At 52.3% G+C, this 21,430-nt stretch overlaps 1 protein-coding gene across 3 annotated transcripts in view; it reads right to left on the bottom strand.

The window, feature by feature from the left end:
* The window catches only part of Trappc9 (trafficking protein particle complex subunit 9), a 499,910-nt gene that overhangs the window by 422,784 nt on the left and 55,696 nt on the right, over positions 1 to 21,430 (bottom strand). For all 3 annotated transcript variants that reach the window (XM_058580865.1, XM_058580867.1, XM_058580866.1), the window contains one exon: positions 14,440 to 14,583. In XM_058580865.1, the coding sequence (XP_058436848.1) occupies positions 14,440 to 14,583 (144 nt within the window). The remainder of the gene's footprint in view (positions 1 to 14,439; positions 14,584 to 21,430) is intronic.

Genomic DNA, 21,430 nt, shown 5'->3' with positions numbered 1-21,430 from the left:
TGGCAGAGTGCCTGCCCAGCATGCACCAGGCCCTGGTCCCATCCCCAGCACCACAGCAGAGGATAGAGTGCACCCTTGGATGCCTCACGAGAACATCATCTTCAGGATGATACTCCTGAAGTGCCGTGGCCTGAGCAGGCTCTTCCCTGGAAGGGGGCATCGTGCTCTCTGAACAGTCAGAGAGGATAAATGCAGAACGTCCATCCTGAAGATGGGCTCTGCAGTTCACTTACCAAGTCATATGCCATATCTTCCCCTCACATAGATCCCAGCCACTTAGAAATGAATCAGTAGACACTGTTGGTTTGACTTAACCCCAATCTCTTTCTTAAAATGATATTCAAATGGAATTGGAGAGCCTCACATCAAGCAAAGTAAGCCAGACTCAAAAGTCAAGCATCAAATGTTCTCTCTCACAGGTGGACACTAGAGAGAAAAAAGTAAACAGAGAGACCTCCTAAGGAGGGGGGCACCAAGCAGAAGAAAGGGACAGGGAGAGAGAGAAGAGGAGGGAGGTATCGGGGAAGGAAAGTGCCCAAGTTATGTTATATGCAACATGAACACACCACCATAAGGCCCCTTATGATGCTCCTCCTCCATAATGCACCAACAACTAACAAACAAAATGACACCCAATAACAGCCTGAGTCGATGCCTTCCTTCTCTCCCAGATCACCACAGGGAACCAGCGAGATCTGACAGCCGCCTGGGCCAACTACTGCATTCTGTCCACACGCCACACAAACAAGGACCAGTGGCCATAAGAGACATGTGTCACAGACCCCAGGACAGGCATCATGGCCTGGAACGTTGGTTCCCACACACAACATACTTCCCACTATGGGTCATGGTCAAAAGTGCCGGAAGGCCCCGCTGTCACACCGTGGGTGAGAGCCCTCTGTGGTGCTCTGCTGGCTGTGCGGTTTTGAATTCCTTGCAGGGAAGTGACAGAAAATGCTAATAGATCCCAGATACTACATCAAATCTGAGATCCAGTATCTAACTAGAGCTACTCAATAAATGAATGAGCATTTATGAGTGGTCACTTAGCCACTTCCTACATTCCCACAAGCAGGACCATGCCTGGCCGTGAGAAAGGCCACGGCCCCAGTCCACGTGGCAGCACATCTTCCAGATGCCTCAACTTTCTGAATCAGCACTTCCTGTGAAGACCCTGCCACCCCAATAGGGCTTGACTATCACCACGCCTGTGCTTACCTCACTCTGACGCATTTCTGATATGTCTACATTCTGATCATTTAAATCACACATAGCAATAAATAAGCACCTGAAGATGAGTTAGGCATAGCCAAAAATAAAGCCCCCCCCCATTCCCGTCTGGCAGTGTAAATCCCACCCAGAAGCAGTCTTCTGGCTCTCTTAGCAGTTCCCCCACAGCTCCGAGTCTCAATGACACCCACCAAGAGCCAGCTACACAGGACTTTGAGCAGGAGAACCATACAACACTGTCAGGGGGCAGCTTCCTGCAAGCAGGGAAAGTGAGTGAGGATGCTGATGTTTCCTGGGCGCCCGCTCCTCAGCACCACACTGCAACTGAGTCACACTAGTTCTGATGACCCCCAACTGACCAGACACTCTCCTTAATTTTATATTTGGAAATTGTGCTTAGTATAGTCAATAAATTGTCAAAGCTCACATTTAATAAGTAGATGGCCAGGATGCAAAGCCAGCTCTGCCGGAGTCCAAGTACCACAGCCCACACATTACTCCGCCAAAACCACGCCTCCCTGTCCCCTTTCTATACACTCCGCATCTTGTCCCACAAAGGACACGAACAAAACAGAAGGCTGGAGGATTCCTGGCTCAGGTGTGATGGCAAAACCAGACCTCGTTGTGAAATGAAACTATAAAAATATTACAGTAAGAAACCAATGCCTAGGGAAGGGTCAGTTCGCCTCCCTCTCTCAGCCTTTCTCCAGGAAGCCTAAGTAACCACAGGTCCCTACCTTTTGGATTGTAAATAACTGCCCTTGGAAGCAAGTCTGGCTACTCCCTCTTGAAACTTAACAGATGCCTAAGAAAAGAGCCTTCTGACCTGTTTCTGTGAGCATGCTTTACGTTGGAGACCCTGCACAAGACCTTCAAGCCTTGTAGACTGGGAAGTTTTTTAAAAGAGGGAAAGGCCCCAATGAGAGGTTGGGTCGAAGATGACACCTAATAACTGTGGATCAGGCTCAGAATTTGGAGTCTGTTTTCCTCTGGACCTGCTGGAGTTCTCCTCTCCGAGTGTTGCTTGCTGCTTCTCAACTAGTCTGCTTCCCGCAACCTAAGAACAGCATGTAGAAGATGCTTCTGGAATTCTAGACGTGAGGAGCAAACCTCCGTGAACCAGGCACCAGTTCCTGAGCACACAGCATGTGCAGGCTCTTGACACAGACGGACTCCAACCCTCACAACTGCATGGCAAGAAGGTGTTTTTCTCAACCCCAGAGAAAAACAAGGCACCTGGATCTAAGCAGCACTTCCTGAGCCTCTGAGCTGGATTCTGTGCTGGGCTTGTGTTTAGAACAACCAAGACCTGCCCAGGTATCACACAGCAGCTCACGGTTATGGAAGCCAGCAATTCACAAGCCCTGCAACCAGCACTGGAGCACACTGTGGGGAAACGCTCCACCAAGAAGGGAGTGATGTGATTCCTGACAGTGTCCAGGGGAGATGGCAAGGGTGGTAGGGGCTGCCCACCTGTGCACAGAAACACACAGGAGCCCTACAAGCAGGCACTGGAGTGGACGGCAGCAGACTGGGCACACTGCACAATATGCTACAGTGCCTGAACTTTATTTCTGTGGACAAAGGGAAGCTTTGATGCTATTTGTACACTAAAAAGCTACAGGTAAATACCCACTTTAGAGATCACTGGGCCACCCCAGAGGAGAGCAGGCAAGACAAGGAAGGTTTGAGAGGCAAGGAGGTCACTTTTGTTCCAGACCAGAATGGCAGGGCCTGAGCCATGGGGTGATGGCACTTGGCACAGAGACATGGGCCAGTCAGCACAGCAGCAGGATTGTGCTGGCCCACTAAAAGCATGCCACAGGAGCTACCCCATCACCAAGGCCAGACTCTGGCAAGGCTGCAGAAGGCCCTTCTGACACCACCTGGACGCTCACATTTGGCCCACCCACAACTCCACAAATTAGTGTTTTCCCATAACTAGTAAAAAGCACTTGGGACTTTGCCATACTGATGGCTTTTCTTCACCCGCTATTACACTTGCATGGTTTCTCCAGCAACAACACGTTTTATTAGAAGGTACCTATTATGTTGCACTACACAGCACTTATCTCCTCGACACACAACTAAAGGAAGTCCAAAGCTCCCCTTCTTTTTGTTGGGTTTTATTCAACTGCTTCTGCCTATTTCTGAGCAAAGAAAAGAAATCATATAAACTGCAATAGAAACAATTACACCCCTTTACTGAACAACTCTCAGAGGGACTCTGTAACAAAACAGTTCATATGCAGATCTTGCCTTCTTCCCAGTCCAGGTGAAAAAATGAAATATAGCGAATTAAAATTCCCGAAGAAGCCACATACACAATCCAGGGGGGAACTGCAAGGGGAAAAAACATTGGAAATAGAAAAGGGGAAGAAAAAAAAAGTGTTGTTGCCTTAGTGATTTTTAAAAAGAAAAAAAAAAACTGGGCTGGGATTATGGCTCAGTGGTAGAGTGCTCGCCTAGCATGGGCGGGACCTGGGTTTGATCCTCAGCACCACATAAAAATAACGGCATTGTGTTGTGTCCACCTACACCTAAAAAAGAAATATTTTTTAAAAAATGCACTCTTCATCTGTGGCGGGAGTCCTGGTACTGCTTTGTGTGCTTCAGAACCAAGTGTGCCAATATCCAAACATGAGGTGTGTGTTGGCCTCGTGGTGGGAATGAAGAGCAGCACAGAGGGCCTTCAACACACCCCACATTTTTCATTTGACAGTCCACAGTACAGAAAACTTCCAGTTATTATGGCATTTTTTTACCCTAACCAATACCAAAACCTAGGAAAAGAAATTTTGCATTCTAATTTCTAATATTACTTTACAATTTCCTTAAATTCTAAAAGATTCCTTAGTGATACCCTGTCTCAAAAATAAAATAAAATAAAAAGCCAGGTGCAGTGGCGCATGCCTGTAATTCCAGCAGCCCAGGAGGCTAAGGCAGAAAGAACGCAAGTTCAAAGCCAGCCTCAGCAAAAGCGAGGCACTAAGCAACTCAGTGAGAACCTGTCTCTAAATAAAATATGAAATAGGGCTGGGGATGGGGCTCAATGATCAAGTGCCAATAAATAAATAATAAAATAGGGCTGGGGATGTGGCTTGGAGATTAAGCACCCTGGAGTTCAATCCCTGGAAAAAAAAGAAAGAGAGAAAGGGAGGAAGAAATGAGGAAAGAAGGGAGAAAGGAGGGAAGGGAGGGAGGGATACTTTGTTAACTGCAGATAAAAGGCAGGATGGCAATAACTGTCCATCTGGCATCCTCCTGTGTCCTCCCAGGGCACTAACACACCTACGCCCCCGCGGTTCCTTGCCAGGCAATTCAGGGATGAGGCAGAGGCAGCACAACTGTTCCCCAGTCCAAAGCCACCCAAGCCAGCTCTCCACTCATCCTAGACCTCTCATCCTCTGTCCAGAGCTCCTCCTCCCCTTCCTGAGAAGAGGAAGGTGGTCGGACCCTCCATGCCACAAGCCTCCCTCGCCCCTGCCCCTGCCCCTCCTGTGGGACCAGGCCTCCCTCTTCAGCTCCAGCAAGGCTCTGGCACTGCCTGCCTGGACCCTCCTCCCCAGCACAGACGTCCAATGCGGCATCAGCACACTGTGTTCTGCAGACCGTGTACTCGGCCCATGAGCACCAAGGACACGGGCACTGCTGCACCCCTGCTCCCGCAGGCTCTGGCCTACAGCACCCGTGCCCTCGCACAGCCTGTTGGCACAGTCAGGACTGGCCAAGATCGCCTCCTGACCTGCTGGGATGCAGCACAACACTGGACTTAGGAGACATGGAAAGAACGCAAGAGAGCTTCCCCTGTCTGTGCACCTGCGTCTGAAAGGCACGCAGAACCCCGCACACCCAGAACCCAGACACGCCCTTCCAAGTCCAGAGGGTCTACCAGAATTCACACACTACACAACTAGCTACTTCAAACAGAAACGGAGGTTTCAAAAGGAACAGTGGACTTCACGTTTTCTTCTCTTCACAGCACAATTCATGGTCACTCAGGAAGCATCATGTGATGTCAGATCAATGCTCTGACGCCACCCGGGGAAGTGGGGAAAATCATCTGCCTACTACTTCAGCCAAACCCTTCCAAAGCTGTTAGTATGGACTTGCCAAGAAAACAAAAAAGTCGTACGGATGCTAACGAGTAAAATACCAAAGTTGGTAGAGACAAGGGGAAAAAAAAAAAGAAAGAAATGCATTTTATCAATGGTGATCTACCTCCCACCTCCTGAAAAAATCTCTGGTTGAGATTCACACCAGAAATTAAAACCGACAGCACTGTGGGCACGTGGCTGGGGACCTCCCTGTGGAGCTGAGCCAGTCAGCCTGTGCTCTGGAGGCAGAGGGGGCTGGGCATCTCTGTGGAGGTCACCAGCACGTCACCCACGGCCCCTCTCCTCCAGCGCCTTCCAGCTCTTCTGCTTCAGTGCCACTCCTGGCCAGCCCGCCCCAGGACCACCATCAGGGAGGTCAGAGGTACTGGGAACATGGCAGGCTTCCAGCCATCCCTGCAGGGTCCTGCTCAGCCTCCTGGGGCCCAACCTCCTGCCCACCTTCAGCCTGCGGACCCAGCAGCAGACACCCAACAAGCACTCCCAAGAGCCACGCAGCCAGCCCCACAGTGGCACGCACTTGTGCAGATGTACTTGCTACGCGCGGACGAAGACTCCCCGACCAAACTCTGGACAGGCTCCAGTGGGCCTCATCCTTGGGCCCTCCCCTCAGTGTGCCTCACCCAGTTTCAGCAAGAATGCCGTGAGCTCGCTGGGCGCAGTGGTGCGCACCTGTCACCCCAGCTCTGGAGGCTGAGCAGGAGGATACCAAGTTCAAAGCCAGCCTCAGCAAAAGTGAGGCACTAAGCAACTCAGTGAGACCCTGTCTCTAAATAAAACACAAACTAGGGCTGGGGATGTGGCCCAGTGAACAAGTGCCCCTGAGTTCAATCCCCAGTACCCCCCCCAAAAAAAAAAAAAGAATGCTGTGAGCTCACCTTGGCCATACCTCCCAGCCTTGCTATTCCCGCCAGGCCAGCTTAGCCAGAGTTCCCTCATCTGCTGACCCCTCACTCTGCCTTCGGCTACCAATCCTCATTTGTCTTGCATCTGGAGCATCGCCTTCCTACACAGAGCAAGGGTCATACACCTCCACCTGAATGGCAGGTGTGTGTCTCTGGAACCCTGATACAGCCTGGTCACCATAGTCAAGCTGGTACTGCCTCTTTTTCCCTAAAACAGAGTCCCTGTGCATCAGAGACTGATTAGAAATTGTTTCTTTCTTCAAATACGAACTGGTGGATGTTTAAAACCACTGAAGGGACAGGGACATGGGTCTGCAAGTGCACAGAGGCAAGCGTACTTTTGCTTTTGTTTTTAATACTTATCTTTTTTAGTTTGCAGTTGGACACAATACCTTTATTTCATTTATTTATTTTTATGTGGTGCTGAGGATCAAACCCAGGGCCTCGCTAGGCAAGTGCTCTACTGCCAAGCCACAGCCCCAGCCCCAAGTGTATGCTTTAATATGGCATTTAAAGGTCTGGGACCAAAAGGGAGCAAGTGACAGGACCAGGAACCAAGCCCCAAGGCCAGTGCCGCACACACAGAAGTCAGTGGAAGAGGACTCAGCAGGCGGCCAGGAAGAAGGAAAGGAGGGAGGCTGCGCTGGGAAGGGAGAAGAGCGGGAGGACAGGAAGTGACCCCTGCTCTGGAAAGTGGTGACCACGACATATGGAGAGTAGAGGAAGCCAGGGGAGCCTGAGAGGGGCCTGGGACAGAAGGACATCAGACATGGCTCTGCCAACCAGTGGATTTAAAAGGTGAGGACACCGGGGTGCTCTGCAGAGGTGTACTTCAGGGGAGGCTTTGGGTCCAGTGTGGCATGAGGCAGTACAGGCCTGTACAGACCCTTCTCCTAGGAGAGGGTCAGCTCCAGGGGACAAGGGCCCTGCGATGGAGCCTGTTGCACAGACGAAGACCAAATTCAACACTCTTGATGGGGTCAGGACTCCCCACCCCCTGCTAGGACCATCCAGAGCACCCTGGTGGTTTGGGAATGGCCCAGTGCAGCTGGGGAGAAGGGGAGAGCAGGAGAGTGCTGTGCCCAGCCTGCTTCCTGCTTGGCTGCCACCCTCCAGGCCATGCGCTGACCGGCCATTTGAGTCCTAAACTTCCATTCCAGCAGTGTCCCTTAAGGTACAGGCCTGTATAGAACATTCAGGGGGTGACGCAAGGAGGTAAAGAAAGCATGAAGAGGGTGACCAGCTGCATCCACTCCCAGGGAATAGCTGTCCAGGACCTGCAGGGGGCACAGACAACCAAAGCCACCTGCAGTGACAAAGCCACACTCCTGCTCGGTTACTGCAATGGAGACAGGTCACTGAAACCTGATGAGAGAAAGTGAGCTCCACCTGAGAAGCTCAGTCTGACCAGTGATCCTTCGCAGAACTCCCCCCTCAAGATGGCGGCACGGTCACCACACGTGGGTATACCCTGAAGTAGCAGCCTTGGCGGGACAGGTGGCAGCTACTGAGCCCTGGGTAGCACATGCCACCAAGAGTGGAAACAGAGCCACTGAATTTGGCTCAGAAAATGATTTTTTCTGAAGCAGCAAACTGCCTGCTTTGCAAAGGGCTGCGGAGGGCTCTGCTTCTGCACTCTGGGCACACACGTCTGCGCGTCTGTGGCTGAGACCAGCGCCACCAGCCCACGTGAGGGCTGACATTTAACCTCCTAAATGTTCATCACCAGGCAGCCGTCACAGTCACGGAGTGCTAGGGTCAACATCCAAGGGTAGGTCCCTGTTCCCTGCCACCCTGCGCTGGGCAAGCCCCAGGCAGGCTGCCCAGGGAAAGCCAACATGGCAGGGGAGACTGCTCGCACCCTCAGGAGGAGCCAGGCAGGGAGCAGCAGGGGAAAGGGCAGGCCAGAGTCAGGCACTGGAAGGAAGCTCCCTGCAAGGGGCCAGCCACACTGGCTCCAGGGACGTCATTCAGCCTCAAACATCAGAGGAGCCAGGGAACAGGAGCAGCAACTTAGTGAGACACAGCAGGCTGCACAGGAGGTAGGCCGGTGGGAGCAGCCTGCAGGCCACAGCAAGGAGCCTCAGTTCATCACAGGAGCCAGGGGAAATGAGGGAGGGTCCTACACAAGGGCGGGATACAATCTCCCAATGTAAAGGAAACTCTGGGGCTGATGGAGAAGCAGCCCCTGCTGGAGAAAGGGCGCCCCCACTAGAACAAAATGATGGCCACAGAACAAGGCTTCCGGGAGGCAGGCGCCCAGGCCTCAGTAACACATCCCAAGTGCAGAGAGACAGCATGGGGAAGACTCATTGCCAGGGCTGGGTGGGGCCTCCTCAACTTGTGGATCATGCCCTTGAGCATGAGAAATGAGAGGCAGAGTGGCCTGCAGGGAGAGCCACTGCCTCTGCTGGCTGCTGACCAAGGGCCACCCCACCCGGCACACACATGGCAATGGCAGGTGGCGTGCCTGGCTTCTTTCACTCGGCAGGATGTGTTCAAGGACCATCCGTGTCACGGCAAGCATCAGTACTTGGCTTGTGGAGGTGGAGGTGAAGGTGGAGGTACAAACCCAGGAGTCCCCAGTGTATGCTAAGTTGATGGGCTCCCCATTAGCTCGGGAACTGTTTCTCAGTGAATGTGTTTACTATTCTGAGAAAGCCACTTGAGTCAGCTCTTCGGCATTCCACAGGCTCAGGGCTGCAACATTGCTCCCGAGGCTGTGGAGGCTCCATCAGCCACCAGCAAAGCTCCATGTTCCCCGGGCCTCGAGTTCCCAAAGGAAACCAAGTGAGTGGCACAGGACCAGAGCAGGCTTCTGAGCCCCCGCAGCTGAACAACACCCAGCACCGCGTCTGAGCCGCGGGTTCCGTGGCAAGGCAGCAGGCCTCAGTCCCCACACCGCAAACCTGGGGAGCAGAAATGGCACATGCCAAATCTGCAGCTGCCTGACCACTGCTCACTGTCTAGGGACAACTTCCCATGCACTGCCCCGTCCTTCCCTCGACACTCCTTTCTGTCACCTCCCACTCATCATGTCATCGTTAAGGCCAGCCCAGCAATTCAAATCATAAGTCAGCACATGCTGGACAAACAGTATGTATATCTACTCACCCTCAGGGATCACCCTCTGTTCCCTTTCTCTTGGTGTCCTTTTGTGGTACCTCAGTCAAAAGAACCACCGTACGTGACTGAGGAGCCACGTCCAAGTCCCAGGGAGAACCCCATCGTCTCAAGACATCAGCAAGCACCTAAAGGTTGTCACCTCTACCCTTCATATAACGCTGCAGGCAGACATAAACCTGGGGCTGAGAGAGGGTTTCACTTCCCAGAGTCCCCCACAAAACAAGCCAACAGACGTCCTCCGTGTCCCCATAAGGGCAGCCCAAGCAGGCACGTGGAATTCCGACCACACCAAAGAGCAGGAACACAGCGCTCCCCACCACGGAGGCACGAGAAGTCCATCCCAACGGAGAATTATCTGAACCTTCCACAGATGTGGTGGGGCCCCGACAGCAGCAGACAGGCAGCCACCAGAGGAGAGTGCTGCTGCCATAAAGGCACGCTCCTGGGACAGTGCGAGGGCAGTGAGAGCAGTGTGCCAGCAGGCTGCCCAGGGTGCTGCTGCGCCTGCAGCACTGTCGGGAACTCGGCCCAGCCAAGGCAGGGAGAAGCGCAAGGGGCGCAGGCAAGGCTGGAGGGGGTGGCTCTAAGTCACCCTCAACCCTCCACAAAGGGAGAAGCCTTTCAAGAGACCCCTGCTGCCTCTCGTGCATGCCAGGATTGCATGCACAGCCCACGATGTCTAAGGGATGACAGCGCCATAAATCCATTACCACATGCCGTGGCAGCTCTGCACCCGCACAGGTGGCAGGAGGGCTGCACAAAAATGGCCCATACCAGTGAAATCTAAGACAGCTGCGCTTCCAGGGAAAACCCCACAAGTCCTCAAGTCTAAACTTCTACCTTGCAAAAAAGACCAAAGTCCCGGGAGCCCAGAGCCTTGTCGGGTGAAGAGGTGCCTCCTGCCAGTCTGGAAGCCCACTCTCTGCTCACCTCAGAGGCACACACAGGGAGGGACAGGCAAGGAGTCCCCAGTGGCTGCCCCACTGCCAGCAGCCAATGGGGGCACACCTTTGTCTTTCCTTTCTGCTGCTCTTCCATTCCAGCTCCATCTCCATGCAGGCATGTTGAGAAATGTTAATTACCCAGCCTGCCAGGGGTGCCTGAGCTCTTCAGGGAAAAGGGCAAAAGACCTGCCATTAAAACAAATCAAAATCCCATCATTAAAAATAACAGCACTGCACAGAAGTCTCCACATCCCGCTTGTCCAAATGAGAAAACGGAGATCCAGGAAGGCTGCAGTTATTGACCTGAGTGTCCACTGATCAAAGGTGAGAGGTGGAGAGGCCCTACCAGCCCTCCTCCCGTCCTTCCTCAGAAAACTCCAATTAACCAATGACATCACTCTCAGCCTCTCAGCAAACAGCAGTTTGTCAAACAATATCAAATACCTAGATTCTTCTCTTCCTAAACAACATAGCTTTAAACCTCTAATTAGTAAGACCTCTGGCAACCACTGCAATGCTATCAGCATTATATGGGCAAATAGATCCTTTTGTCACCTAAAAACGCACAGCCAAGACCCCACCCATCACAGGGCATATCACCTTCCCACACCCAGGGAGAGCAGCCTGCAAGAGCACAGGCCAAGCGCAGCCACCACTGTATTCTCTACATCCTCCCTGGGAGCCAGCCATCCACCAAAACCAAACCCCAGAAAGAAGGACACTGGTGGCCTGGCGACTGCCCCTTCCCAGAGCTGCCTGATGTGACTCTAACTGACCCTCAGGGGCTCCATTCAGGTCCAAATGCAGATTTAGAGTCTCTCCACACTAACTCTAGGAAACAACGAAAAGAAAAACTCTACATGATTTGAACTCAGGATTTAATTTTATCCTCCAGCACTTCTAGTAGATCTCAAAGCAAGAGAGGGATAGGAAGAAAAAGGGGAAAAAAAGGCTATTTTCAGGACTCCACTGAGAGATACAACCAAAAGGGATCACAGCATGCAATGTGGAGACCCCAGGACTCTGGCCACAAGTGCAACACTGCCCACCTGAGGGAGACACAGCCTGCCCAGGTCCTGACCTTGAGTCTCCCTGTATTTCAACTGGCCTTCTTGAGACCATAGGCCACTACAGACATGCTATTTCAACTGTATTTTATGTTTAAATATTTTATATGTATAGAGCAAAAGGCCTTCAACATGACCTGCCACAAGATGCCCCATTGCCCACACACATCACCCTTTTTGGAAGATCACAGGATAGGTTTAGAGGGAAACAAATCTTAAAATGTAAACGGGATAAGAAAAAAGGAGGAGGAAGTCACCAAATTCTGAGGCCCAGCAGGATTCTCACCTCATTCAGGGTGGAGGTTTTCTCTGAGTCTCTGCAATCACACACTTCTGCTCACAGGCACAGGTGACAGTGGTGGCTGCCTCGATGGAGGGAAGCCAGAGAGTGACCCAGTGTGCGTGCTTCCTCTGCTTTCCTGTGGCCTCCCATGTTCAGGTAAACCATGGGCATGGAGGCGGGCTGCTGACTAAGCCAGGACACAGTGCCTTGTGTCTGGAGTAGAGAAGGTCAAGTCACACCTGATGCAGCAACGAGGAGCGCCTCACTCCACTGTCGGACCCCACTCCACACTCAGCCACTTAAAATCACCACATGCTACTGAGGTCCTCTGACTGCAGACCCCAACCCTTAAGAAATGCAATATACACAGAAACAGGTGCTTCTGGAGCAGACACAGGCACCAGGCAGTACGTACAGCCTGAGCCACGTGTGAAGCGAGAGAACAGGGACAGGTCCTTCCGCCTGCAGACAGGGTGCAGCGTGAAGGAGCCAGAGATAAAGGCCCCCACAAGGAAGGAAGGTTCGTGCTGCTGAGGAGAAAAGCCCCTGGTGCGGCAGGGGAGGCAGGGGGTGTCAGCACTCAGGAAGAACGAGGGGTACGTGAGACTGCACACATCTAAATGTGACATGGGGACAGGACCAGGGAGAGCAGAGCCATGGCCAAGGAAGAGAGGCAGGGCCTCAGGTCAGGGAGGGCACAGAGGCTGTGCTACCTCCTCAGGGTTGCAGATCTCAGGTCGGGTCATGAAACCAGGGGAGCAGGGGGGGCAAAGAGGCAACGAAGCAAGGAGGGGCCACCCCTGCCCCCCAGCAGCTGCAGCCTCAGGGGAGACGGGAGGACGCCACAAAGGCTCAAGAGCGAGGTGTTCCCGTCGGCAGCTTCCACGGTGGCCTTGCTACTCAGGGGCTAGACACACCAAGGTAGGGAGGCCAAGTGGTGACTCAAATGTCAAATGCAACACCAAGGGAAACGGGAACCGGCCAGGCACAGAAGCTGAGCTGTTGTCCAGGAGACCACTGTCCCAGCAGTGACTCCCCCAGGTCACCAGAAGTCCTAAATAGAAAACAACAGGTAGCTCACACCACGAGGGAGGCACGTGGCCAAGTGGTGTGCACCCTAAGAACAGAACATTAAAGACAGACAGGGACAGGGGTTGGAGGACAAGAAGTCATTCTGGGTAGAAATGGCCACGGAAGTCACTGCACACAGATGGCCATCTTCAAAATGAGGCCCGAGTTCCAGCAGCGACGGGGACAAGGGCTCCACAAGTGAGGGGGACAGCAGGAGGAGGACGCAGTGCTGCCCAGAGATGGCGTTTCAGGACCTGCAGGGACACAGACTGGTGAGCCTGACCACTTCAGCCTGGAGGCAGGACTCGCGACCCTCTTCTGAGTTCAGAGCCTCGACCGAACCCTCCCCTCCCACTGCAAGAAGGCAAGGCTGCGGAGACCAGAGCCTCTACCTCTGTGCGGGGCACCCGCACATGGTCTTCTGCACACCCGTTCTGTGGGCAACACCATACAGTGCCCAGAGTGGGCCCTGCTCCTGAGCTCTGCGGGCATGGGCACATCCAGGCCTCACAACATCCCTGGGAGACACACTCCCTGAGGACCCTGGGGCTGGAGAGGGCTGCTTCGATTCCAGGACAGGGACACTCAAGAGAAAGCTACGGGAAAGTGGGAAGACAAAGGCGCACAGAGCTTGGCAGACCCCTGGATGTGGGTTGCAGAAGCAGGCATTCAGGCCTCTCAGGCTCCCGACAGCAGCAGTGACCACACGGTACTACAGCAGACAGCGGTGCTACTCAGTCATCACTCAGGGCGAGAGAGGAGGTGCCCCAGAGGAAGAGCACTGCCCCTCCAGAAGCCGGCCTCCCGGGATCACAGCCCCCCCGGGAGCCACATGTACCAGTGCCTGGGAAGAACACGAAGACCCAGATCCTCTCAGATCTCACAGCAGAGGTCCAGGGGTCAGGTGGGGCCGCCCCCTGGCTGCTGAAGAGGATGACACCTACCTGCAACCAACAGCTGGCCAGCAAGGGAGCAAGAGGCCTGGGTCAGCAGTGCAGGCCACCCCAGCAAGACCAGTCTCCCTTCGTCTCCACTTCAGAGGGTGTTGATCCCAGGAGTCCTTCCTAATAAGCTCCCCACACATGGCTTCACCGCAGAAGACACGTCCCTGAGCACCCAGCCAGCACCCTACACTGACACAGCCAGAGTGGCAAAGGCAGCCTGACAGGGGAGCCACTGGGTCCCCTTCTGACGCTGACTTTCAAGCACCTACAGACACCAGGGAGATATGCCCCACGCTGCGGAATAAACAGATCACCACCGAAACCCAAAGCCCAGGTGACCCCAGGAACAGTGTGGGCAGAGGGAGCAGAGGAGGCCCACTGTGGAGTGCGGGCAGAGATGTCACTGGGCCCATTACAGCAGCACAGGCGACCTCGGCCAGGTGCCCTGGAAGAAGCAGTGCCAGAGGACAAAGGGCTGGGCCTCTGGCTGTCCCACCTTCCTTCAGTGAGGCCATGGGGGCCACACGGTGAAACTCCCCAGTGTCCTCGGGAGCTGAGCCCTTCCCTCCACAGCACCACACCTCAGCACCGTGCCTGACACAAGACAGAGTGCAGAGTGGGAGGGGGCGAGAGCCAGGCACAGGGCCTGGGGCCTGGGGGCCTGGGCGGGAGGGGGACGACCCGCCCACCAGCACCACACCCCAACCCAGACTCCTCCTGCTGCCTGGGAAAGAACCAAAGTCCACCGGCTCACCCTGGTCCGACAGGAAGTCCAGCATGGTCTGCAGGAGGAAGCACAGGTGTCTCACGGACAGCGCAGGGTTCCCCATTCTCCGGGAGGCATAGACCAGCTCGTGAAGCAGACGCATCTGGACAGCAGCCCAGCCTCTGTGTGTACCTGCAGCAAGGACACAAGCGTCATCAAGGAAACGTGCAATGTCCCATGACACCTGGCAGTCTATGGCAAAGCCTCAGCTTTCAAAGTCAAAGGGCCACAGAACATACTCCCCCATGGCCACTGATCCTGGAGACAGACTCTAAAGTGACCCACTTTCCATACATGAGAACGTCTTCCTTTCTCTTCACGCAAAGACGCGATTTCAAAACTATCTGAGATGATTTTGATAAACTTAGAAGAAAAGACTTTTCAATGCCATTGAGTTACAGACATATATTTTCTCCAAAAAAAAAAAAAACTGATATTTTGATGGGCCTTCCTTACCAATCAAGAATATTAAATTAAAAACAGTATTTTTCTGAAGCATAAGAAAAATACAGGAAAGTGGAGAGACTGGACAAAGAGGCCATATCAAGGGGCTTTTATGGCTGCTCCTGTCCAACTTGGCTCAGCATGCTTCAATGCCAGGCTGGAGATTTGGGTGCAGGGCCTGTGGAGCATCGCCTCAAGCCCAGAATCTGAGAGTCATTTACTCCACTTCCCTTTGCTAACCTAACTATTCTCCACCTAAAAACACCGTGTGGCCAGGCGCAGTGGTACACACCTGTAATCCCAGCGGCTGAGGCAGGGAGGCTGAGGCAGGAGGATTGCGAGTTCAAAGCCAGCCTCAGCAATGGCGAGGTGCTTAACAAGTCAGTGAGACCCTATGTCTAAATAAAATACAAAATAGGATTGGGGATGTGGCTCGGTGGTCAAGTCCCCCTGAGTTCAATCCTTGGTACCCTCCCCCGCAAAAAAAAAAAAGAATGAATGGATCTAAAAACACTACATGGAGAAGATAAGGTGACAAGAGTCTGCACTGCGTCCAGGGCTCAGGGATTGGAAAATAATTTCAGTCACAGCAAGGTCTGATTCAAAGGCATCCCTACCTCAAGGCTCCCGTTCCCCACTAGATGCTCGATGGTAGCCTCCGTGGCCTCCACTGCAGCGGTCCCCTTGCAGCAGGTGGGCAGAGCCACTTATAGGGACTGAAATACAGACTGCAGCACACCCTGTACACGAGAAGATGCTGATCTCGACACATCTGGAGAGGGACCAGGAAGTCTGTGTTCTTACCTCTCTAACTCTGACAATCAGCCAGACGGGTGGCAATTCACTGCTCCCACTGACCTAAACTCAGGGCATTCAGGCTCAGACAAGCCAAGGACATCCCCTGAAAGCCTGCAGCAGCCCGTGACAGCAGGTCAGTTAACAGGTGCTCACCAAAAGCCTAAGACAACGCAGGCCTGGGAAGATGATGGGAGGGGACGCAGGACCCGGAAGGGAGCACGCTGGGGGATGCCATGTGGCCACAAGGAAGGACGGCAGCAGGTAAGTGGGTGACCTTAGCTGGGGCGGGTGGCAAGGAAGGGACATCTGAGATGAGGCTTCCATAGAAGGTGGCAACAGGAAGCCGCACAGCGGGCACCGCACAGTCGTCCACAAAGGCAGTGAGTCACCTCAAGAGCCCCAGCAGCTCCTCGTGAGTCCCTAATAAACACTTGCTGACAAATGCTAGTGACGCCATGATGCCAGGAACACAGTGTGACCGCACACACGGCAACCTGACTCAGCTGTGCCAGGATGGACACCAACATGGCCACACTGTGCCAAGACCGAACCCTGCACCACTATGTCTCCCTCAAGGTGCTCACTGGGTAAGACCTGCCTGGGTCACGAGTTCCTGCGTTTGGAGACAGTTTGTCACCACACTATCCCAGAGCAGAGCTTCCACAGATCAGGCGCTCCTTTGGTGCTACCTACGGGCCAACGCCACCATGGGAGGAGGCTCCTTCTCATTCCCTGACCTCCAGTGGTTCACCTGCAGTGTTTTAGACTCCTCCCAAAGGGTTCCTCTGCCCACGGCACCTCCTGGCCTGTCTCCTACATCCTGCCCCACACGGCTGACCACCTAACCGTACAGAGCACAAGTTCAGCCCAACGCAGATGAGCTGCGGGCCACGTGTTTGTCTCCCCTGAGGGCCTTCCTCACCTTGGGAGCCAGGGACGAGTCTCACCCAGGCACAGATCCTGGAGGCCCACAGGAGGCCCAGGCACAGATGGCACTCAGCAAGCATGGGGTCAAGATGGAAACCTGAGGCAAGAAGGCCTGAACACTCAAGGATCTGAGGTGGAACGGGATGGTTTCTGGGATTTGCTAGAAATACTCCAAAAGAAAGTGAATAAAGGAGAAGTTAGGACACACACAGCCCAAATGCTAAAATCCTGATAACAACATGAAGCTGGTGGTGGCCACGGCGCTGCTGTCTGAGCTGGGGATGTTTGCAGGGTCCCATGACGGGCCCACACTGAACTCCAAGGACCTGACTGAACACTTGCCTAGAGCACAACCAGTGCACAGATGTCTTCAGAAGCCTCTTCAGTAAGACGGTGGCACAGAGAGCAGAAGGAAGGGAGTAGGCACGTCCTATAGTGCCCCCTCTGTCAAAGCTGGGGCCATCTCACACCGAAAGTTAAAATTTTAAAAAGAATTAGGCAATCAATGTCGTGACTCACCTAGCCATGCCTGAAAAAGACCCAATTCCACCCAATTTCAACACTAAGAAGATTTTCTCACAAAGAAACTGGGCAAATATCACTTTGCTGATCTTTTTAAAAACAGATAATAATGCAGTTCTCCCACAGGTGATTATAAGTAAGCCGGAGTGTGAACTTTCTCAGCGGCAGACAGTACAGGCTATGATTTCTCTGTGACTTGAAGTGCTCCTCTGACAAAACACAGAACTTTTTTTTCTTGAGACAGATTTGAAGCATATGACTCAGTGATAAAAAAGTTCACCAATTTGGGGGCTTATTAGACACGTCAATGACTGCCACTTAGCAAATCCACTTGCTGTAGCAGCCTCTTTTGGAAAAATGCCTGGCCCAGTCCAATCTCACCCCCAGGAACAGGCTGAGCAAGGGGCACTACCCCAACCTTCAGGACGGGGACGCTGGAGACAGGATGCAGGGCTGGCACCCATGCCGCAGCCCTGGGGGCGCTCATCTAGAGAGGCAGGCAATGCTATGGGACTTGGGAATGCCAGCAGGCCGCCTGTGCTCACAGGCGCAGGCGCTGGTGGATCTCCAGGGCACTCCTGGAGATGGAGTTTAAGGTGGTTTTATTTTTAATTAAAAGTACAGCCAGCTGACATTTACCATTTTGCTTTATTTGATCTCATTCCCTCTCCCTCCTCCCTGATCTCTTCCATCGTCTTTTCAGTGATGATGGCAAATGTCCCCCTCCTGAAACAAGTCCAAGAAAAATGTTCTGAGTCACCTGGAAGCAGGCTTGTTTGTCTTATTTTTTAAAAAGACCTCCCAATGAAGAGCAAGAAACACTGCCCTCGGTGAGAGCCACAGACGCTGGGGGCTGCTCCGGGGCGGAGCTCCACGAGAGGAAGCATCGCCCGCACAGCCAGGGCCGAGTGTAGGGGTGTGGAGCAACCACCCCAAATGTGTCTTCATACATGTAAAACCACGAGAGTGCTCTGAAGAAGCCCAACAGCGTTCAGTGAGAGAAATGAAAGGAGTCCCTGAGGCAGAAAGGGCCACACGGGACCTCTCTCAAGAAACGACACTCAGCTGACCCGAAGGGTGACAGAGTCAGACAGCAGTGCAGGGAGGAGACCCCTGAAAGAAAGAAGAGCCACTAGAAGACTGAAGACTAATACATCTTTAGACATGATAGACACAGGTCTCAACAGAGAAAGAAAAAAATTAAGACAACTTCTGAGCAACTTTCATAAAGCCCAGGTGGCTAGCTTCCCCCTGAAGCTAGCCTGGGGTTACAGTCAAAGAATACCAAAAAAAAAAAAAAAAGTAACAGAGAGCAACTTCAGTCTTTCCTAAAGTGTCCCAGAAGCATGCCAAACAGGGATTCCATTCACAGCACACATAGAAACCTCTTAAAATACACTTCCCTGCCAGGCACAGTGGTACACACCCATAATCCCAGGAGCACGGGAGGCTGAGGCAGGAGGATCACAAGTTGAGGACAGCCTCAGCAACTCAGTAAGGCCCAAAGCAACTCAGCAAGGCCCTAGCAACAGCAGGGGATGTGGCTCAATGATTAAGCATCCCTGGGTTCAATCCCTGGTATCAAGAAAATAAACAAAATATACTTCCCTGTTTCCCTCTAAAGTGATAGTGTGACTGCCCTAAAGTCTTCTCTTCCCTCTTCCCAAACACTGCCCCAGTCCCATCAAATTTCTTAGGAATACAGCAAAAACGAGTTTCGACTCTAAGGAGAGTTGAAAAAAAAAAAAGCCTGGCAGAATCCAATCTTCTCTTTCACCTGAAACTCTTTTGAACGCAAATCCTACAAGTTTCCAGGGCTTGTCCAGTGATTTCTGCCCTTAAATCTAATCAATACCACAAAAAACCAGGGAGGGGCCCCGCCTGCGAAACCTACTTCTGTTGTGTGGACACCAGCAAGAAGGCCCCGACTTGCTGCTTTTTCCTTTGCCCCCTCACACTGGACTTGCTAGCTCTGGAAAGAGCACTTGGCTGGTCCTGACCTGCTCCCTGTAGGCTCTGATGACCCAATCCCGTATCCCCTGCAACTCAATCAGCATCCCCATTTCAAACACTCAGGACATCTGGTGACTTGGCCACAGTCGCACAGCAGGTGCCAGTGTCCCAGCCTTAGGGACAGCACTTCCCCCTTGCAAGTCATCATCCCCTCTTACATCACATGGACTCACAGGTTCCACTCCCTGAGCAGCTAAAACTGCCCACTGAGAGACCACAGCTGTCGAAGTGGCCAGGGACCCAGAGGCCCAGCTAGGTTCATGGGGCAACAGACTCACCTGGCCCTGAGCCAGCCAGGTCCCAGCACTGCAGCCCAGTGCTCTGCTGGGGTCATGACCACTGGCAACAACTCTGCCCAGCATGGCAGCTGCCCTGGGGCCTCACTGAAAATACCAGGAAAGTGCCATAAAAATATAATCACCTTTTGTGAACGATCATTTCTGTAATGTCCAATAAGGGCAGTTTTTTTAATAAATAAAAATATCCCTGACTTCAAGACTGAGTACAAAGCTACAGCAATCAAGGCCATGTAGTTTTGGAGTGAGAACAGACAAAAAGATCCACATAACGAAATAGAGAACCTGGAACTAGAGTCACAGAGTACAATAGGCTGGTCTCTGACAAAGGCTAAAGGCAACACACAGCTGAGACAGTCCCTCCTGACAGATGGGATGCCACAACGGGACATCCAGAAACTTGGCCACAAGTCTGGACACAGACCTTGGACTCTACACAAGTACTCGGGAACATGTAAGGTTCAACTGCAAACCCCTGACGTTAACACAGAAGTGGAGGTGACCCTTAGTATAGCAATGACTTCACACACTCACCAAAGGCACCATCCAGGAAAGAATCAATACACTAGATGTCATTAAAACTGAAGACTCTGTCTGCTCCATGAATGACACTACCAAGAGAATGAGAGGACAAGATACAGATTGACAGAAAATATTTGCAAAAGACGTCCGATAAAGAAGTGTTGTTCAAATCATACAGCACACTCCTAAAACTCAACAGAACAGCCTGATTTTAAAATGGGTAAATGATCTGAACTGACACTTCACCAAGGAAGATACTCAGGTGGCAAATAATCATATGTCCTTAAAGAACTATAAATTAAAACAGCAACAAGGTACCACTCAGCACTTGTTAGAATGGCCAAACTCCCAAGAACTGACATCACTGGACGCTGGACAGGATGTGGAGCAACAGGAATGTTCCTCCATGGCATGGCAGGAAAGCAGAATGGCACAGCCACCGAGGAAGAGAGTGTGGTGGTTTCCTGCCAAACTAAACATACATTCCCCACATGAAGTAGCAACAGTGCTCCCCGACATCTACCCAAAGGAACTGAGAACTTTCGTCCACACGAAACTTACACGTGAATACTATGGATGCTTTATTCGGAATTCCCAAGGCTTGAAAGAAATCAAGACTTGAACCAAGATTCTTTAGGCTACTATATAAATAACTGTGGTATCTCCAAGGCTACAAAGAAACGAGGTAACAATCCATGAAAAAGACATGAAAGACACTTAAATGCATATTACCAAGTGAAGAGAGATAATCCGAGAAGCCCTCGCACTTTCAAGTGCAACTGTGTGACCTTCTGGGAAAGGCGCAACTAAGGAGGCTGGAGTAAAAGGGTACGGTGTCCAGTGGCCTGAGGAAGAAGGGACAAGGAGACAAAGCACAGCAAGGCCTTCAGGGCAGGGAGGCTCTCTGGGATTCTGTGATGGTGGACATGGGTCACTGCACATTTGTCCAAGCCCACAGAACACACGGCACCGAGAGTGAGTCCTGAAGTAGACTAGGGACAGTGGGCTGTAGCAAATGCTCCACCTGGTGGGTGACGTTGGCAGTGGGGAGGCTGGGCCTCTGTGCGGCAGGGACTGGGGACTCTATACTGTATGCTCAATTTTGCTATGAACCTAAAACTATTCTAAATTTTTTTCTTTTTTTGTGGTGCTGGGGATTGAACTCAGGGCATTGTGCGTGCGAGGTAAGCACTCTACCAACTGAGCTATATCCCCAGCGCCTAAAAGATTTTTTTAAATAACATAAAACCATAGGGAGGAAAGTGTAATGATGGGAAGAATATGAAAAAAAAATGAATTCTTAAGTGATCTATTTTTTAAAAAGAAAGAATGGAGGCTGGGGCTGGGGCTCAGCGGTAGGGCACCCGCCATGCACGTGTGAGGCCCTGGATCCTCAGCACCACATAAAAATAAATAAAGATATTGTATCCATCTACAACTAAAAAAAAATGTTTAAA

Source organism: Marmota monax, unplaced genomic scaffold, assembly GCF_021218885.2.
Source record: "Marmota monax isolate L192 unplaced genomic scaffold, Marmota_monax_Labrador192_F-V1.1 WCK01_AAM20220418_F8-fsc00073, whole genome shotgun sequence".
NCBI lineage: Eukaryota > Metazoa > Chordata > Mammalia > Rodentia > Sciuridae > Marmota > Marmota monax.
The sequence above is the reverse complement of the archived record's forward strand: the minus strand, read 5'-3'. Positions and strand labels throughout refer to the sequence as shown.